The sequence below is a fragment of the Capra hircus genome, chromosome 8 (assembly GCF_001704415.2).
Source record: "Capra hircus breed San Clemente chromosome 8, ASM170441v1, whole genome shotgun sequence".
Lineage (NCBI taxonomy): Eukaryota > Metazoa > Chordata > Mammalia > Artiodactyla > Bovidae > Capra > Capra hircus.
This window is the reverse complement of record NC_030815.1, coordinates 64,623,657-64,641,855: the sequence shown is the minus strand read 5'-3', so window position 1 is coordinate 64,641,855 and position 18,199 is coordinate 64,623,657. Positions and strand designations below refer to the sequence as shown.

Sequence of the window (18,199 nt, the reverse complement as noted above, 5' to 3'; positions counted from 1 at the left end):
CTTGATTGCGGTGATGGTCTCACGGTGTGTACATATATCAAAACTTATCAAATTGTATACTTTATCAAATGTCAATTATACCTCAAGAAAGCTGTTTGGGAAAAAAGGCAGAAACAAAAGCAAAAACAATATCATATATTATTTATATATGCTGCTGACAAGTGCTCAGTTGTGTCCAACTCTCTGTAACCCCATGGACTGCAGCCCTCCAGGCTCCTCTGTCCATGGGATTTTTCCAGGCAAGAATACTGGAGCGGGTTGCCATTTCCTTCTCCAGGTATTTATATACAGTTATATGCAGAAAAATGGCAAATACTTAAAACAAGGGAAAAGATTTCCTTCAGATGCAGACAGGAACAAAGTAAATGGAATCAAGGAAGGGTACACAACTGACTTCAGTGGTATTTCTAAATTTTTCTTTCCAAAAAAAATGGGAAGAAATTGGGCAAAATGTTAAGAGTTGACAAAGTTAAGTGATGAGTACATAAATGCTATATTTTCGTTATTTCCTTTCCTACATTTTTGTATATTTGAAGTGTGTGTAACTTCTCAAAATGGTATGTCAATGTTAAATTTGTTATTAAGATAGTCCCTTATTCCTCTGTCAAGCTTATAAGTCCAGAACCTTTCCCAGGGTTACAGAAAGTATGTACAAATTAACATACCAGGCCTCTGACATTCTACACAAATTGTCTATACATGAGTATTTCTGCTAAAAAGCAGACCCATAGTACCCTGATTATTAAATTAGCCACCTATCTGGCATTCTTGCTTCAATCCTTGCTCCCACAGAATCTATCCTTCTCATAATAGGCAAGGTGCTCTTTTAAATCGTATCACATTATCATATGCTCAAAACTTTAAGTTACCACATCCTGCAAGGCCTTCCCTAATTAGAGACAGCTGATCTCTCTGACCTCATCTCTTGGGCTCACATCAACCACACTAACCTCCTTATTACTCCCTGAATATGCCACACATCTTCTCACCTCAGAGTCTTCACATTGGGTTTCCCTTATGCCTTTACTTCCTCCAGGTCTCAGCTCAAATGTCATTAGAAACCTCCCACAACCATCCTTTATACAAAAGAACACTCATCATCTCCAGCAATTCTTTGTTCCTTTTAACCAGCTTTTGCTTTTACTTCAAGGTACTTATAAATCATCTAAATATTTATTTTAAAAATATGTCTGTTTTCTTCATTCCTACCCCCAACATATAAGTTTAATGAGAAAAGAATTTTCTTCTGTTTTGCTCACAGCTGTATCTCCAGTGGCTTGAATAGTATCTGTGGTGGTGGTTTAGTGGCTAAGTCATGTCTTGTAACTGCATGGACTGTAGCCCGCCAGGCTCCTCTGTCCATGGGATTTCCCAGGCAAGAATACTGGAGTGAGTTGCCATTTCCTTCTCCAAGGGATCTTTCCAACCTAGGGATCGAACCTGCGTCTCCTGCATTACAGACGGATTCTTTACTGCTGAGCCACCAGAGAAGCCCTGGAATAGTATCTAGGACATAGTCAATGTTCAAGTGTTTCTGTTCTCCTAATAATCAGGTTCTCCCAATAATCTCCTGAAAATAAACAATAGTATGCCAAGTTCTGAAAATATGCAAAACTATCAAGTTTGATAAATGGTACTATAATCAAGGAAATAAGTTTTTTTTTAAAGTATACCAACTCAGTAATTAAAACATTTTGCAGTAAGCAAGTAGTAGTAAACTGCAAACTATGGCCAAATTTTCAGTAAAGTAAAGGTGACATCTCTTTCTTTCTAGTTCTGCATCTAAATTTAGTAACTAGTTATGGCTTTTTCCCTTCTTCCAGAAATATCCTGAAATTTCTGTCTATAGATTAAAAGATATATTTAAATGTATACTTATCTATTCTGATAATTATAAAAAGTAATCATTCTGAGTTAATTAAAATTCTGAAAAATGGCTAATTATGTATATAATGATTAAAACAAGAGAGGCTATGCATATATTTGCCTTTGTTAAATATTGATTTAAGGATTTCTAATGTGTTTTTACAACATGTAATTTTGAGAGCAAATTGTACACAGCAGAAAACATTTGGTATCATAATAATTAATCTGATTTCTTTACAAACATAAAGCACAAGTCCACTGGGAAACATTTAAACAACTTAGAGTAAACACATTCTAGATGTCATACAATTTATTATTAAGGACCCCAAAGCCATAACTATTTAATTAAAATAAATCTGGACTATCCCTTGCTTGTATTACCTAACTATTACATTAAGGTATTAATAGTAGTTAATGACTTTACACATATTTCAATATCAAAAGGCACCAAAAAGATTACACATAGCTTAAAATATATTACATGAACCACCAAAAGGAATAAAAACCAAAGGAGAAAAGGGCCTCCATTCATTTACTCAACAAATATCTAACAAAGACCTACTGTCTATGTATTAAGTGCAGTATTCCTGAGAATACTCCTGGATTAGTCTATCTACCTGAGTTAATATTAAAAATAATTCCCCTGTCCTTCAACTTATGACAGTCTGGTGCTTTAGACGAACACCAGTTTCTCTGTTCTCCAGCCTTCTTTAATCCGAAAAAGGAGAATAATATTGCCCTTATCCAGCATCCAAATAGCTGACATTCTATCGCTTACTGGTCTCCAGAATATATTTGACAATTAGTCACATACTGACTTATGATACTTCTTTTCCTAAAGCTTTGAATTATTATTTAATATAATTGGCCATAAGATCTATCTATGAAAATTAACTATATTTCTATATATACCACCAAAAGTTAGAAAACATAATTTAAAAGGACAATGTTTCACACCTTCCTCAAACACAAAGACACATCCTAAAACAATAAAGTATTTAAGAACAAATTAATGAAGTAGATTGAAATAGACAAAATTAAGTGTAAGTCCTGTATTCCAGTCATTTGTTGCTGCACAACAAATTCCTCCAAATTCCTCCTGCCTAAAACCACCACTTAATTTTGCTAATGACTTTGCAGACCAGACATTGAAGAAATCAGCTGAAGAGTTCTTCCCTGGGGTCACTCATGTAATTAAGTCAGGCACTGGCTGAAGTTGTATTCATTTGAAGGCTCAACTGCACTGATGTCCAAGATGGTTCATTCATGTGGCTAGCACTTGAGGCTGGAAATTCCTAAGAGCTCAGTTGTGGCTGTGGATATCTCCTGCATGGAGATCTTCAGATATTTGGATGTTTCGCATATGGCTAATTTCCTCCAGTGCAAGCATCCTCAGAGAACCACTGGGAGCTATTTGGCTTTTTCTAACCTAGCCTCAGAGGTCTAGTGGCATTACTTCTGCCTCAGCTCAGATTCAAAGGGAGGGGAATGAGACTCTACCTGTTGGCGGGGAGTAACAAGGTCATATTGTAGAAGACCATGTAGGATGATAAAAACCTTGGTAGATATCTTGATAGATTGTACAATCTACCACAATCTTATGCATAAAACTATAATGATACACATATAATAAAGAAGTTGTAAACAAGTGCAAGAATATCATATATTCATAGGTAGGAAAACTGGACATTGTAAATATGTCAATTTTCTCTAAATAGATGAACAAATCTAATGTGATTCCCATATTTCCAACAAGATTGTGTATAAACTTTAAAAAGCAGATCCCAAATTTTATATGGATTACCAAATGGCCAAGTATAGCCAAAACACTCCTGGGAAGGAAAAATAAGGTAACCGTATTGTCCTACTAGATATCAAGCCTTATAAGAAGGCTGTCTTAACATAGTGTGGACTTTGATGGAGAAATAGACAAATAGAAGAGAAAGCCCAGAGACAGACTCATGCATATATGGAACTGCAATATGTAAGTAACACTGCAGAAATCTGTTAATAATGAAAGACAACTGTTTTTCCAAATGGGATAATATTTTACTTATACCTACCTCATACCAGGTGGATTAACAACTTAAACGTTAAAAGCAAAATATTTAAAATATTCAATAGAAAATATAGGGAAATATCTTCTTGATCTTAGGACACAGAACATTCCCTGAACAAGACAGCAAAAGCATGAACCACAAGGGAAAAGACTGATAAATAAAGACTGACACATTTAAATTAAGAGCTCCTTTTCAACAAAGACATTGTAACAAAAGTAAAAGGACAGTTCTTACTGTACAAATCTAATAATGATAAATCTTGAAAATTCATAGTAACTGTTCATGAAATTGTTTATCTAAAAATGTTTTACACAAACTAGCAAAGAACAAGCCTATACAAAAAATTCAAGGCATATACGAATAAAACTAAGCCAATACCTACATCTAAAAACAGTTTCAATCTCATTATTTTAATGGTACACATAAAACTTCTATGCCAGATGGAGATCAATAATGTAAATATACACATATAGTTTTAAAAAATCACTAAACAAACACTTTGACCCTACCACTGTCTCAAGAAAGTCATAAGTGATTTTCAATAACATGTTTAACAGTGAAGATGGTAAGAAACAAAAGTCATAATAATCTCATTGACATTAACATGCACAGTACCATTCCATAAACTCTGAATCTTGCTGAGCAGCTGGCATTCTGAGATATACAATTAGTGGAGACATAGTCACTGATATTAGGGCTATAATCCAGGCAACAAGAAATACTGATAAAATACATATATATGAAAGGCAAGTCAAATTTCCACCTAAGTCTCAAATCAATCTTTTTTTCTATACCTTCACCATTTCTGTAACCACTCCTAAATAATCTCTTGCACTGATTATATTCTATCCCAATCTACTGAGTATACTGCAGCCATAGTAACCTTTCTTGAAATGTAAGAGGACTAAAGATGCCTTTTTTGGTGAGACTTCAAATTCAGAAACATTTGGCACAGGGCTAAAATAGAGAGGGGGCAGGACTCACATGACTGAACAATGGAAGCACAGCAGAATTCACCTACGCTGCTTCTGTAATTAGGAAATAAGTGCATACTTACCCTAGGAGGAAAACAAGGATTCTTCTTCAGAAAACTAAACCACAACAACCTCCAGACACTGATACTTGGAGGTTGCTCCAAGGAAAATGCCAGCCTATCAAAGAAAATTTAAGTGAAGTCCACCAGGAGACAAGCAATAAGCTCTTTAATGTCTCAGAAAAGCAGAAAGAATTGTTATTTCCAAAGGTAAAATGCTATAAAAAATAATAAGAAAAAGTTCTTGGGAAATAAATGTCATAATAGTAGAAACAAAGAATTCAGTAGAAAGAATTGAAAATAAAGCTGAGGAAATCTCTCAGCAAAGAGAATAGAAAATTAGAAAAGCAATCCAAGAGTCTTCCATTCAACTGAATAGAGATCAGCAAACTTTTTCTGCAAAGGACTGGACAGTAAATAGTTTAGGCTTTGCCAGCCATATGATCTCTTGATGCAACCATTCAATTCTGCTGTTGTAGTATGAAAACAGTCAAAGATAGTATATAAACAAATGGGGCCCACAGCAGGCAAGATTTGGCCTGTGAGCTATAGTTTGCTGACCCTTGTGGTAAAAGGATAGTTTTAAAAGAGAGGACAAAAGAAAACACAGAGGAATAAATAATCAATAAGTAAGAAAAATTCCCAGGGGCTTCCTTGGTGGTCCAGTGGTTAAGAATCCACCTGCCAATGCAGGGAACACAGGTTTAATCCCTGATCCAGAAAGATCACACATGCTGTGAGACAACTAAGCCCATGCACCACAAATACTGAACCTGCACTCTAGAGCCCACAAGCTGCAACAACTGAAGCCTGCATGCCCTAACCCCATGCTCCAAAACAAGAGAAGCCACTGCAACAAGAAACCAACACAGTGCAACTAGAGTAGCCCCTGATTACCATAACTAGAGAAAGTCCTAGAGCAGCAATGAAGACCCAGTGCAGCCAAAAATAAGTAAAAAATTTTTAAAAAATATATTTTATGAAAAGGAAAGAAAAATTCACAGAACTAAAATCATGAGTATTTAAATTGAAAGTGTCCAATACAAAGCATATCACATTATCAAATTTCAGAGTTCCCAAAAGGAAAAAAACTTGGTCCTACACAAAGAATGGGAAACTAGATGATATTTACTTTTTAAGAGCAACAGTAAATTAGAAAGCCTTCAAAACTGAAAGAGAATTCTATACCTACTGAAATTAGCAATCACATGTGAGGGGAGAATAACAGTATTTATCAGACACATAATAAATTAAAATTTTACCTCTAAGGTACCATTATTTGAGAGCTATTGAAAGATATATTCCAACAGAACAATGGAGTAAGCCAAAAATGAGGAAGACGTGATACCCAGAAAAAACAGGAACCCAACACGGGAACAACTGAGGGAAGTCCCAGAACAACAGCTGTGCAACAAACCTAGAAAATGAGTTCAGATTGGAAATGGCAGAAGAAGGGTTTCAGGAGAGAGTCTTTACGATAGAGAATTGAAGTGACATATTTGAGCATATGAAAAATATTGACAGCATTGTGGCAGAGATGTGGAGCAAGATGATATGGGGTGGGAGGTGGGAGGGGGGTTCATGTTTGGGAACTCATGTACACCCGTGGTGGATTCATGTCAATGTATGGCAAACCCAATACAGTATTGTAAAGTAAAATAAAGTAAAAATAAAAATTTAAATAATAAAAAAATAAAACATTAGCTACAACAAACATAAAAAAAATTAACTAAAAATATACAAAAAACAGGAAATTTTTTTAAATGAAAAGATTATTAACTCCAAAAGAAGCAAAAGGACAGTTAACATCATACTTAACAATAAAAGGACAAAGTATTTCCTCTAAGGTCAGAAACAAGACAAGAATGTCCACTCTTAGCACTTTTATTCAACATAGTATTGGAAGTTCCAGCCACAGCAATCAGATGAGAAAAAGAAATAAAAGGAATCCAAACTGAAAAGAAAGTAGTAAAACTGTCACTGTTTGCAGGTGACATGATACTTAGAAAATCCTAAACATACCACCAGCAAACTACTAGAGCTCAATGAATTCGGTAAATTTGCAGGATGCAAAATTAATATACAGAAATCTGTTGCATTTCTATATACTAACAACAAAGTAATCAGAAAGAGTAATTAAGTAAATAATCCATTCACCACTGCATCAAAAAGAATAAAATATCTAGGAATAAACCTACCTAAGGAGGTAAAAGACCCATACCTAGAACACTATAAAACACTAATGAAAGAAATGAAGATGACACAAACAGACAGAAAGATATACCATGTACATGGATTGGAAGAGTTAATATTCTTAAAATGACCATACTCCCCAAAGAAATCTATATATTCAATGCAAACCCTACCAATATGCTAAGGGCATTTTTCACAGTACTAGAACAAATAATTTTTAAGTTTGTATGGAAACAAAAAAGATCCTAAATGGCCAAAACAATCTTGAGAAAGAACAGAGCTAGAGGAATCATGCTCCCTGACTTCTGACTATACTACAAAGCTACAGTAATCAAAACAGTATGGTGTTGGCACAAAAACAGACACATAGATAGTGGCACAGAATAGAGCGCTGAGAAATAAATCCACCTACTCATGGTCAATAAGTCTACAACAAGAGGCTAGAATATACGATGGAAAAAAGTCGTCTCTTCAGTAAGTAGAGGCAGGACAGTTACATATAAAAGAATGCAATTAGAAAATTCCCTAAAACCATATACAAAAATAAACTCAAAATGGATTAAAGACTTAAATGTAAGACCAGAAACCATAAAGCTTCTAGAAGAAAACACAGGCAGAACACTCTGACATAAATCTTAGCAATATTTCTTTTGGATCTGTCTCCTAAAGAAAAGGAAATAGAAGCAAAAATAAACAAATGGGACCTAATCAAACTTAAAAGCTTTTGCACAGCAAAAGAAACCACCAGCAAAACAAAAAGACAACATACTGGATGGGAGAAAATGTGTGCTAATGATGTGACCAATAAGAGGTTTATACCCAAAGTATATAAACAACTTGTATATCTCAACAGCAAAAACAACAAACAATCCAACTAAAAAATGTGCAGAAGACCTAAGCAGACTCACAGATATAGAGAACAAATTGATGATTACCATTAAGGACAGGGAAAGGAGGTGGGGCAAGATAGGAGTAGGCAACTAAGAGATACAATCTACTTCGTAGAAAATAGATAAGCTACAAGGATAAATATATCCTTGTACAATACAGGGAATATAGCCAATATTTTATAATAACTATAAATGGAATATAACCTTTAAAAATTGTGAATCACTATGTTATATACCTATAACATATAATACCATATATCAACTATATTTCAATTAAAAATAAACACTGAATACATTCTAAAAGTCATTAGATTAAAACAAAGCAAAAGTCTGTACTGTTTATCACTATTTGGCTTAGCAAGAAACAATGTCTTTATAATCAAAACAATGAGATATCAATCACTCATTTAACCAAAAATTATAATAATATAAATATGGGGAAGAAAATAGGAGAGTAGGGTTGAAAGCTAGATCTGCACCTCATATAGCAAGAAGTGAAGAGGCTATGTCTAAACCTGATTAAGAAATAACAGTCTACACATGGTATTTAGGAATAAAGAGTTAAATACCAGGGAACATGGCCAAAAGGATTAAAAGTAGTTTCTTAAAAGAAGGACCTGGAGATGTAGAAGGGTAGGTGCTATGTCTTTTTACTTGACTTTTAACTATGTAAACATATGAATTTCAAAAATTAATTTAAAATAATTAACATTTATCAAAAAGCCAATAACTGGCAAATAATATTTACAACACTATATTACTGCATCAGTCTTATAAAAAGAAGATCAATTATCTTAAAATTATAAGGAATTCTGACAGAAGACAACAACATAATATATGCAAGGGACGTGAACAGACAATTCATTAAAAAAAAATTTACTATCCAAGGTACATATAAAAAGTTTCACCTTTCAAAGCAATGAAAGAAAAAGTCCAGATTAAAACAACAAAGCAGCATTATTTTAACCTACTAATTAGCAAAAATTTGAGGAATGAATAGTATTAATGTTGTAAAATGGATTCATAGTGAAAGTGTAAGTTAATATATCATTTAAATTTACATAATAAAAAAATAAAACATTAGCTACAACAAACACAAAAAAATGGCCAAAACAATCATTTATATCATTTCTGGAGAAAATTTTGATAACATTATTCAAAACCTTAAAAAGATGACTGACATCTGATTCAATAATTTCTGCTAAAAATGCATCTTTAAGGAAATAGTTACAAATACAATAAAAGGATTCAGCTACAGACTGTCTTTTTCATATCAATTTACCTGAAACAATAAAATAGCCGTACCTGAACTGTACGTCCTGCATTGATATGCTCTTCATGCAACTTGTCCCATACTCTGCACCTCTGATACTATACAAAAGAAAAGGAAAGGTACTGAATTTTTTAAATCACTAAGTGATTATTCCCAGTTTACCACAAAAATCCCCACTCATCCACCGAAACTTAAACATGCAAGCTAAAAAACTTACCGACTTAGTAGTGGGAATTAACTGTCCAAAGACCTACAGGTAGGAAGTTTTCAAAAACATTACACACAAAATTCTGGCAAACGGTAAAACAAATAAAAACCACTAAATACTATTTACTTTCTTTTACTGAAAAAGAGTATGTATTTTGTCAATAATGCATACTCCTTGGAGGTGAAAAAAAATAAAGATTGAGAATGTAAAAGAATGTGGAAAATGAAAAGATTAACAGCATTCATCAGATATTCTTCCTATACATGAAGATTTTGAAATGTCTGTTAATGAGAGAGTCAACTACTGAAAACTAAAATCTCATTTGAGAAGAAGGAACATTGATATCACAGACTAGAAAGTATGTAAAAATGAGAATGAACATTTTATATATTTTAGCTTTTCACCTAGATTATGTTTAGCTTTCAGAGTTTCATCTAAGAAACTTATTGAGCATAATGGAAAATTTTTCATTTGAGAAGAACCATAGCAAAATGTGGTAACATGACAATATTTACACAAAATATAAACAATGTCAAACATCACATATTATTTTTGGTTGAAATTTTAAAAATCCAAACAACTAAGATGTCAGTAGATGTGAATAATAACATTAAACATATTTTTGGTATACCACCCACATACACACACACACAAAATCATCCTAGAAATATTCTGAAAGTACATAAACATGAAAATGTCCCATATATACATAGAAGGCCTAATAGATTATAAAAGTAGAGCATTAAAATTTTTTCAAGGGTATTTTTATATTCTCTATTGTTAACAACACAGCAAAAAAAGGAAACTCTTGATAACTCCTGAATTTTTTTTACATCATCTAAGAATAATAGCTATTAAGCTTAAAAATAACTAGACTATATTGAAAATATATTTGCCAAACATAAACTTAAAACCACTACCCAATCAAATAAATTGAAAATTTACTACTTTCACTTCTAATAAAAATTGAATGATGCCAGCAGATTCTGTATAAATGTTCATTTAGATAGTGTTATATTAATAAAAAGAAGGGAATGGAAGCCAAAAATACATATCTGAAAACAAGTCACTTTAAAATTTATTACTTAATACTAATCTGTCATGATATTTTTAATAAAAATTAATGTTAAGGAAACAGAGAATCCAGAGAAGTCAGGGCTGCAAGAATCCATGGAGCAGAGTATCAGAGAAGAAAAAGCTGCATGTGAGGATATAACTGCATTAACAGGAGAGTACCATACAGAGAGAGAGTTTCAGAGATCCGCAAGGTTTTGCTTTCGAGTCTTCAGCTGAGTACAGAGCAGCACAAGCACGTAAGGAAACTACCTGAAGACAGAAAAAGAATCACTGAAAAAGACCAGGTAGGCTCATCACCCCAAATCACACAAGCCCAAAAACAGTTCATGTGACCACCAGTCAGAGTAGAAAAATCTCTCAACATACTGGAATCAGGCAGAGTACTCCAAAGTACTGTACTGTGTGGGGGAAAGTTAGGCCTGGAACAAAGTCTGTTCTGATCCTCTGCAAGCTTAAAAGAGCCTCAAAAGGATCACTGTTCCTAAATAACTTAGTTGTGTCTCAGAATAAATAAAGTTCAAAAGTACTCAAAGAAATTTTGGAATATTCAGTATCCAACAAATTTAGAATGTCTGGCATCCAATAAAAAATTACCATGCATGCAAAAAAAAAAGCAGGAAAATATGATCTGTAATAAGAAAAACCAATCAACAAAAACAGATTTAGATATGATAGAGATAACGGAATTAACAGACAAGGATATTAAGAGTTATGATGTATTCCATGTTCAAGAAAGCTGAAGAAAACTGAAGATACAGAGATATGAAAGATATTTTTTTTCAATTCCTAAAATTAAAAAGATAGCTGAAATGAAAAATGAAATGGATGAACAGAAGGTTAAGACATGCAAAGAAAAGATTAGTAAATTTAAAAATGTAAAACAGAAACCATGGAAAATGAAACAGAAAAAAAAATGGCCAATAAATGAATATAGTATCAATAATCAAAGGCCAATTGAAAGCAACATTGAAAACTGTAAGCAACTGGTATGCAGGTGGACTCCCTAAAGGAGAGAAAAAATATGTGAAAAATTAATGAGATACTGGCTGAGATGGTTGAGTAAGAAGACCCTGAACTCAGCTCCTCCCACAGGTGCACCAAAATTACAACTATTTTCAGAGCAAGTACAGATAAGAACAACTTAAAGACTACCAGAAGAGATTTTCCACAACTAAAGATATAAAGAAGAAACCATATAGTTTATGGACAAAAGATACAAACTTTTAATCATAAGATATATAGAGCTAGGGAGATAATGTATAACACGATTAAGATAATTACCACTGCTGTATGTTACATACAAAAGTTGTTAAACAGAGAGTAAATCCTAGTCTGTTTTTTTTCTTTTATTTTGTATCTGTATGAGATGATGGACATTCATTATTTCTTTGTGATAATCATTTCATGATGTATGTAAGTCAAATGATTATGTTGTACACCTTAAACAGTTCTGCATGTCAGTTATATCTCAACAAGAAAGGAAAAAAGAAAAATGAATGGCCAAAGCTTTTCCAAATTTGGTAAAAACTATAAACCCACAGATCCAAGAAACTCAAGGAATACCATAAATAAGAAAATGAAGAAAATTATACTAATGCATATCATAACAAAAGTACTTACAATAAGTGATAGTAAAATCTAAAAAAGAGTAAGAGGAAAAAGGATGTGAAGTACATAGGAACACAGATAAGAATGATAGAGGACTTGTGAGAAACAGTGCAAACCAGAAATCACTGAAGCAACATCTTGAAAGTACTAAAACAATCTAAAAGTCAACCTAGAATTCTATACCCAGAGAAAATATTTTTTTTCAAGTGAAGGCAAAATAAGATTTTTTTCCAAACACAAAAAAGCAAGCAGAATTCATTACTATCAGCAAAACTGCACTACAAGAAATGTGAAAGGAAGTCCTTCAGGTTGATGAGAAAATGATACCAGACAGAAACCTGGCTCTACAAAAAAGTGAGAGCACTGAAAATGGTAAATTCAGTTCAGTTCAGTTCAGTTCAGTTGCTCAGTCGTGTCCTACTCTTTGCAACCCAATGAATCACAGCACACCAGGCCTCCCTGTCCATCACCAACTCATGGAGTTCACTCAAACTCATGTCAATGATGCCATCCAGCCATCTCATCCTCTGTTGGCCCCTTCTCCTCCTGCTCCCAATCCCTCCCAGCATCAGTCTTTTCCAATGAGTCAACTCTTCACATGAGGTGGCCAAAGTACTGGAGTTTCAGCTTTAGCATCAGTCCTTCCAAAGAACACCCAGGACTGACCTCCTTTAGAATGGACTAGTTGGATCTCCTTGCAGTCCAAGGGACTCTCAAGAGTCTTCTCCAACACCACAGTTCAAAAGCATCAATTCTTCGGTGCTCAGCTTTCTTCACAGTCCAACTCTCACATCCATACATGACTACTGGAAAAACCAAAGCCTTGACTAGACGGACGTAAATTATATTACAATAATACTACATAGACTCTGAGAGAAGAAATTGAAGTGTATTGTCATAAAGTTTTTATATGTGAAGTGATAAATATATAACACATCACTTGAAGGTAGACTATCATAAATTAAAGATGAATATTCTGAACTGTAAAGCAACCATTTAAAAATAAAAAGAGAAGTATAACTAATAAGCCAATAAAAGAGAAAAAACAGAATCTTAAAAATATGCAATTAATCCAAAAGGGAGTAAAACATGAAAAAAAAGGGGAGAAAGAATAGATGGAACAAATAGACAAAAAGAGCAAGATAGTAGATTTAAAGACAACCATTTGATAAACATCTATTCATTATAAAACTTATCAGAAACTTAGAAAAGAAGTTAACATCCTCAGCCTCATAGAAGCATCTGCAAAAACTCTACAGTTAACATCATGCTTGGTGGTAAAAGATCATTCCCTAATATTGGGAACAAGGTAAGGACTTCTGATCTTGCACTGGAGGCCATAACCAGGACAATAAGGTAAGAAAGGAAGTGAGAGAAGAAAGCAAAGGAGGGAAGGAAGGAAGGGAGGAAGAGAGGGGAAAGAGAGGAAACAGAAGCGAGAAAAGAAAGAAGGAAGTAGGCAGGCAAAGATTAGAAAGGAAAAAATAAAACAGTCTGTTGTCATAACTGTCTACATAGAAAATATCAAAGACTCGATTCAAAGAGATGGAAAACGAATGATGGGCAGATTACCTGTCAAGAGATTTTATAAAACAGTTTGCCTTTGCCAAGGGCTTCTCCTTAGGGCTTCTCTCTAAAAGGTTTTTAAACATAGCAACTTTGGAAGGAAATATTTTCTAGATGCTATTGGATATACACTTTTCACAGAGTGGGCAGAAGGATTTGTCTCAGCACTATTTGCTCTTACGTGGCTTCCAGGCCATTAAGCTTTGCCCCAATATTTCAAGGTGGGTGGAACTCAGAATGACATCCCCAGTGTGATTCAGATTCTGGTCTTTTCCTCTGCTGGATACTGCAGAGGTATTCTAATAAATACCTTTAACTGCTATGAATAAACTGGACCAAGAAAGAGGAAAAACTACAGAAAAAAATCATAGATATTGTTTTTCAGTCATTTCAGGAAGATGTTTCATGTTGTTCTTCATGTGTCTTATGGCCTCATGGTATACAAGTGGAACAGGCACAAGCAGAGAATCCAACATTCACAGAAACAGCCTTTCCCCTAGACTTTCCCCAAAGAGACCAAAGCACATTCTTATTCTGGTGAGAAAAAGCCATGTCCACCATTCTCATCCTGTTGAACACCTTGTCTCCTTTTGCCCTCTCTTCTAGTTTATCATTTTGGATAACCCTGATTATGAACCCACACCACCATGTGATGAACGCCAATGCACAGGAGTTTTCAGCCTTCCTGACATTAATCCCTTTGTGCTCTTTGGCAGTGACACCAGGTCTCTCAGTTTCGCTTTGCCTGCTGGGCAAGGAGAACAAATATTCCAAAGGTAGTATCCGGGCTAAGAGTTCTCTCTAGAACGCCTCACCATTTACTTAAACAACTTTATATATTTGTAGGCTCACATTTTATGTCATTTCATCTTCCAGAATATTTTGATTCAAAATTGAAAAACAATGATAATAATCCTGCCTCATACTACATAGAGTATAAAAACATAAAAGCTAATCATAATTATTAAAAATGATTTTCCAAAATTATATAAGGTTTTCACTATGTGCTCAGTCACTCAGTCATATCTGACCCTTTGCAACCCCATGGACTGTAGCCTGTCAAGCTCCTCTGTCCATGGGGATTCTCCAGGTAAGAATACTGAAGTGGGTAGCCGTTCCCTCCTCCAGGGATCTTCCCAACCCAGGGATCGAAACCAGGTCTCCCACATTGCAGAAGGATTCTTTACCATCTGAACCACCAGGGAAGCCTAAGTTATTTATTATAGGTTTGGGAAATTTTATGATGATATAACACAGAGAATGTGCAGGATTTAGGAGTTTAGCGTATAAAAGCACTTTAAACCTTATGCTGACACTTAAAAGATTTATTTAAATTTACGGGCATAGTAGGCAAAAAGATGCTTCAGTTGGAGAGAAAAAGACCAAGAAATACTATGGAGCTGTAAAATTATATGTGATATCCAAAGGACTGACGTAAGATCAATGTGTTTTTGGTATAATGTATGATGGGAAGATGATGAGAAAGAAGCACAGAAAGTAGATGAAAGCTTCTTTTGCTGGATATAAAAGGATATCTCAATGATCTGAATGATCAGAACCCATTATAGGGAAGATGATGGCTTTATGGAGGATTAACCAGGTAGGACAAGAGTACTGTAGATGATGAAAAGTTTAAGTATTCAATTCAAATAAATTATTTATTAAACTCAATAAAAAAGAAAAAATCAAAGACTCAAAAAGTAAAGCTACATAATATTAACAGATAGTCCAATGAGCATAACCCATAAAATTAGGATTACTCATGTAATGATGATAAATAATATCCACTGTACAGTGAGGTTAAAAGTAATTCACCTTACTGTGTCTACCATATGTGAAAAATGTAAAACTCAGACACAAAAGATCTCAGGAATGTTGTGACTCTCCTAATGATTATAAACAATTAACTGACAGCACCAATGTTGAGTACCTGAAAACAATAACGTACTTGTTAAGTAACTCATTTCTAAGTATCAACTTTGCATTCAGGGATTCTTTATATAATATCTCAATCCTCAGAATAACACTATGAGAAAGATTTTAATGTTACCTTTATAACTCTCTAGAGATCAATCATGGGCATCTGCAGATGGCCCATGAATGGTTAAAATGGTGGTGAACCTGAAGGTCTACTGCTCAGTGCTGTGTGGGGATGGTGTATTTGTATCTGACCCAGGTTGGAGTCAACCAGGATTTGAACAAAAAAAACAAAGTTTGAAAGATGAGCAAATGGAGTGGATACTGCTAATAAATGTAGGAAAGTCACAGTATTCAATTCTATTTTTTCCATTTTCCTTCTTCACTGGAAAATGAGCATAAAAATAGAACAGTCCACAATAGACAAGACTAAGAGGAAAACAAAAACTAAAAAAGAGTGAGAACAAACTTAAATCATGCTATATTTCAGGCACAATATTAGAAGATTAATATATTTAGCAGCATGGTGATTTCAAGAAAGTAATTTAACCACTCCAAGTCTGCTTCCCCACCTGAAAAAGGAAGACAGTAAGAAGGCTAACCTATCGGGATGTTGTGAGATTAAATATGATAAATACAAAAACTTTATACAGCATTCAACAGATAAACACAATAGCTACTGTCTTTACTATTATTATTATTATTTGCTCACATGTCAAGTAAGTTGTAGAAGAGATTAGTGTCTTGGATGAAGACTGAATAGATGAAACCTTATGTCTCACAACAAAATTCTAAGAAAAAGAAAATAGCTCAGATTCTATGTTTGTTACACAATGTTAAACCTAAATTAGGTTTAATTATTAAAGGCTGTCATTCCAAATACCTGCAGAGGAGAAAAGGCTTTAAATGATTTAATGTGTGTTGGGGGGGGAGGGAATTATAAGAAATAACCCCCTAAAAATTTAGTTAAGTTGGGACCACTGACAAACATTTCTAAATGTTTGTTTTTACAAAATGTCATTTTTTTGTATTGTCTATTTGCACAGTGATGCTAGATAGATAAGTTAAAGTTGTACTATAACTTGATACAATTAGGATGCTTTTGGTTGCAAATAACAGAAAGCTCAAAGTTTAAAGAAATGGCTTTACTAATAAAGATATTTATTACCTCACATAAACAGCACCCTCAAAGTGGGATGATAAATTCAAGGGTAGTTTAGTTCAGAAGCTTACAAGGTTGTCAAGCACCCAAGTTCTGTCTGCTTTATTACCTTCAACAAAGTGTTTTCATTCTCATACTTATCCCCTCCTGGCTATAGTTATATATACAACAGGGAGACATAAGACCAGCAGAACTGCTTCCTCCTGTGTACATCTTTATACAGTAGAAAAGTCTTTTCCAGAAGTTCCATATCCCAAACATGTTTTCCCTCAAGTCTCATTAGTCAGATATGTCTATTTTTCATTGCTAACCAAACACTGACAAGCATGAAATTATCACCATTAGACCCATTATCATCACCAGCTGTGCTGAGGCTTTCCTATCCTATAACACAGGAGAAAGCAAACTGAATCAGGAGTCCAGCAGAAAAAAACTATGAGGGGGGAAATGTGATTGTAAGATTGAAACCAACATTCTCATACTAAAAAGAGAAATGGGAATAGTTTTTGTTGTAATCACAAGTTAAAAAAACAAGTAAATGAAACCAAATCAAAAGTAACAAATCAACAAGACTGATTATATCTGATTTTGTACCACATAGTTCAGGCTTCATACTGCCTAAATAGTCTATACCACTCATTTTCACACCTAATTATATGTTGTCTCATCATATCTGAATATTTCCTATCTTATTTCTTTAACTGGAGGGTAAACTTCTTACAGATTAGAGACCTAATTTTTGACATAACTTTCAACGCTAAAAATATAAGAAACAGCAAACACCAGCACTTATGAAAAGCCAACATATATTTATATCCTGTAATAATTTCCCTTCTCATTAAACCTAGCAGATAGAAGAAATATTCATCTCTGCCCTTTTTCAAAATTTAACCAAAATGACAGTAAAGAACTTTAAAAGGGATCAACCCCCAAGAATAATGAGAATACAACAGGAGATATTAACTGACGAGAAACTTTAACAACATTTTGGAAGCTGGAAAGAGAATGGATATGTTGCAGCTGACTTAGTCAAGCAGGGAAAGTTGAAACCCAGGGTTACAGAAGGGGTGGAAAGTGGGAGAGAAAGGCAGTGAGAAGTAAGTCAAAGGAACAGCACTACTCCAGAAAGACTCAGTTAACTAGAGGTACCGCAACCAGGTAATCAGGAGGATGTGTATGGTGGGGCATGCTACACAGTAAGTTTTCCCCAAAAATTCTATAAAATGAAACAAAGAAAATTATGTTCAAAGCTTATTATGTTGTTGTTCCTATTAACTATGCTTAAGTCTATTCTATGTTAGATAACAAAGCTGAAATGCTAACACTTCAAATTTCAGGATTACATT

At 34.1% G+C, this 18,199-nt stretch overlaps 1 protein-coding gene across 3 annotated transcripts in view; it reads right to left on the bottom strand.

The window, feature by feature from the left end:
• The window catches only part of STX17 (syntaxin 17), a 71,941-nt gene that overhangs the window by 40,265 nt on the left and 13,477 nt on the right, over positions 1-18,199 (bottom strand). For all 3 annotated transcript variants that reach the window (XM_005683916.2, XM_018052242.1, XM_018052241.1), the window contains exon 3: positions 9,348-9,413. In XM_005683916.2, coding sequence (XP_005683973.1) covers positions 9,348-9,413 — 66 coding nt within the window. The remainder of the gene's footprint in view (positions 1-9,347; positions 9,414-18,199) is intronic.